The 1,001-nt window shown below is 51.3% G+C and overlaps 1 protein-coding gene across 1 annotated transcript in view; it reads left to right on the plus strand.

Moving 5' to 3' along the window:
• PLA2G4C (phospholipase A2 group IVC) overlaps nt 1–1,001 on the plus strand; it is a 43,448-nt gene that overhangs the window by 19,457 nt on the left and 22,990 nt on the right. Inside the window, exon 7 of the mRNA XM_045292650.1 lies at nt 929–994. Coding sequence (XP_045148585.1) covers nt 929–994 — 66 coding nt within the window. The remainder of the gene's footprint in view (nt 1–928; nt 995–1,001) is intronic.

Consider the following 1,001-nt stretch of genomic DNA (forward strand, 5'->3'; position numbering starts at 1 on the left):
ACCTGTCTCAGCATGAGTTCCCTCTCCCCTTTACTCCCAGACCAGAGAGAGGCAGCGGCAATCAGATGGAGAGGAGGAGGGAGATGGAGATGGCATTGAGGCTCAAGTGTGGGGAAATGTTAGAGACCATGATAGCAACAAGTTGCTCTGGGCTGAATACAGAGCCGAAGGTCTGAGAAGGAATGCTCCAAGTTGCACAATCCCTGTCTGTGAGCGGAAACCAGCCACCCACAACCGGTCGGGTTCTAAGGAGCGGTTGTACAATTAAGAAGAAATAGAAAAGACAGACAGAGAATATAGTGTGTGCTCACCTCCTCCATGGGATCAGAATATATATATAGAAAGAGAGAGAAGAGAATGTATCCTATCACCAACTTATATAGCCTTGGACATGCAAGTCGTCCCACCCCCCCCACCCCCCCCGCCCAACTACAGACCAACGCATATTTCACAAGGTGGGTAGTATCCTAACCTAGATGTCCTTGAGTTCATTGTGCTGGGGGCAGGTAGAAGGGAGTCACCTGTCCCCTGGGTGGGGAGAACTATAGCAACATGTCTGCTCCTACAGCTAGGGGTGCCAGGCCACTTAGTAATTAGCCATGTGCTTGTAAGGGGCATCTTTTAAAGTAGCACCACTATTGGCAGGTGGGGGACAATGATTTTTAGCCAGGAGAATGTGACTGGACCTCATGTCCAGTTCACAAAGGTGAAGGTTGCCCTCCGTAGCATCCTGGCCTCCCAGGTTCATCAATCACGAACTTGGAGAATTTAGTCACATACCCTCTCTTCCCAGTCCTCTGTTTCCCACACCTGTCTGACCATGCAGCATCTTGGTTAGAATCCCTCACTCCGTGGGTTTCTCTGGAGCACAGGCTAGGAGCCAGGTGCCCTGCTGGGAACTCATTCTTGGATTGGCTCCCCCCCACAGATACCTGGTTTGAATTCACGCCTCACCACACTGGCTACCCTGCTCTCGGAGCCTACATTCCCACCAGCCTCTT

The sequence above is a fragment of the Echinops telfairi genome, unplaced genomic scaffold (assembly GCF_000313985.2).
Source record: "Echinops telfairi isolate 266 unplaced genomic scaffold, ASM31398v2 ScPeMD7_655;HRSCAF=1070, whole genome shotgun sequence".
Taxonomy (NCBI): domain Eukaryota; kingdom Metazoa; phylum Chordata; class Mammalia; order Afrosoricida; family Tenrecidae; genus Echinops; species Echinops telfairi.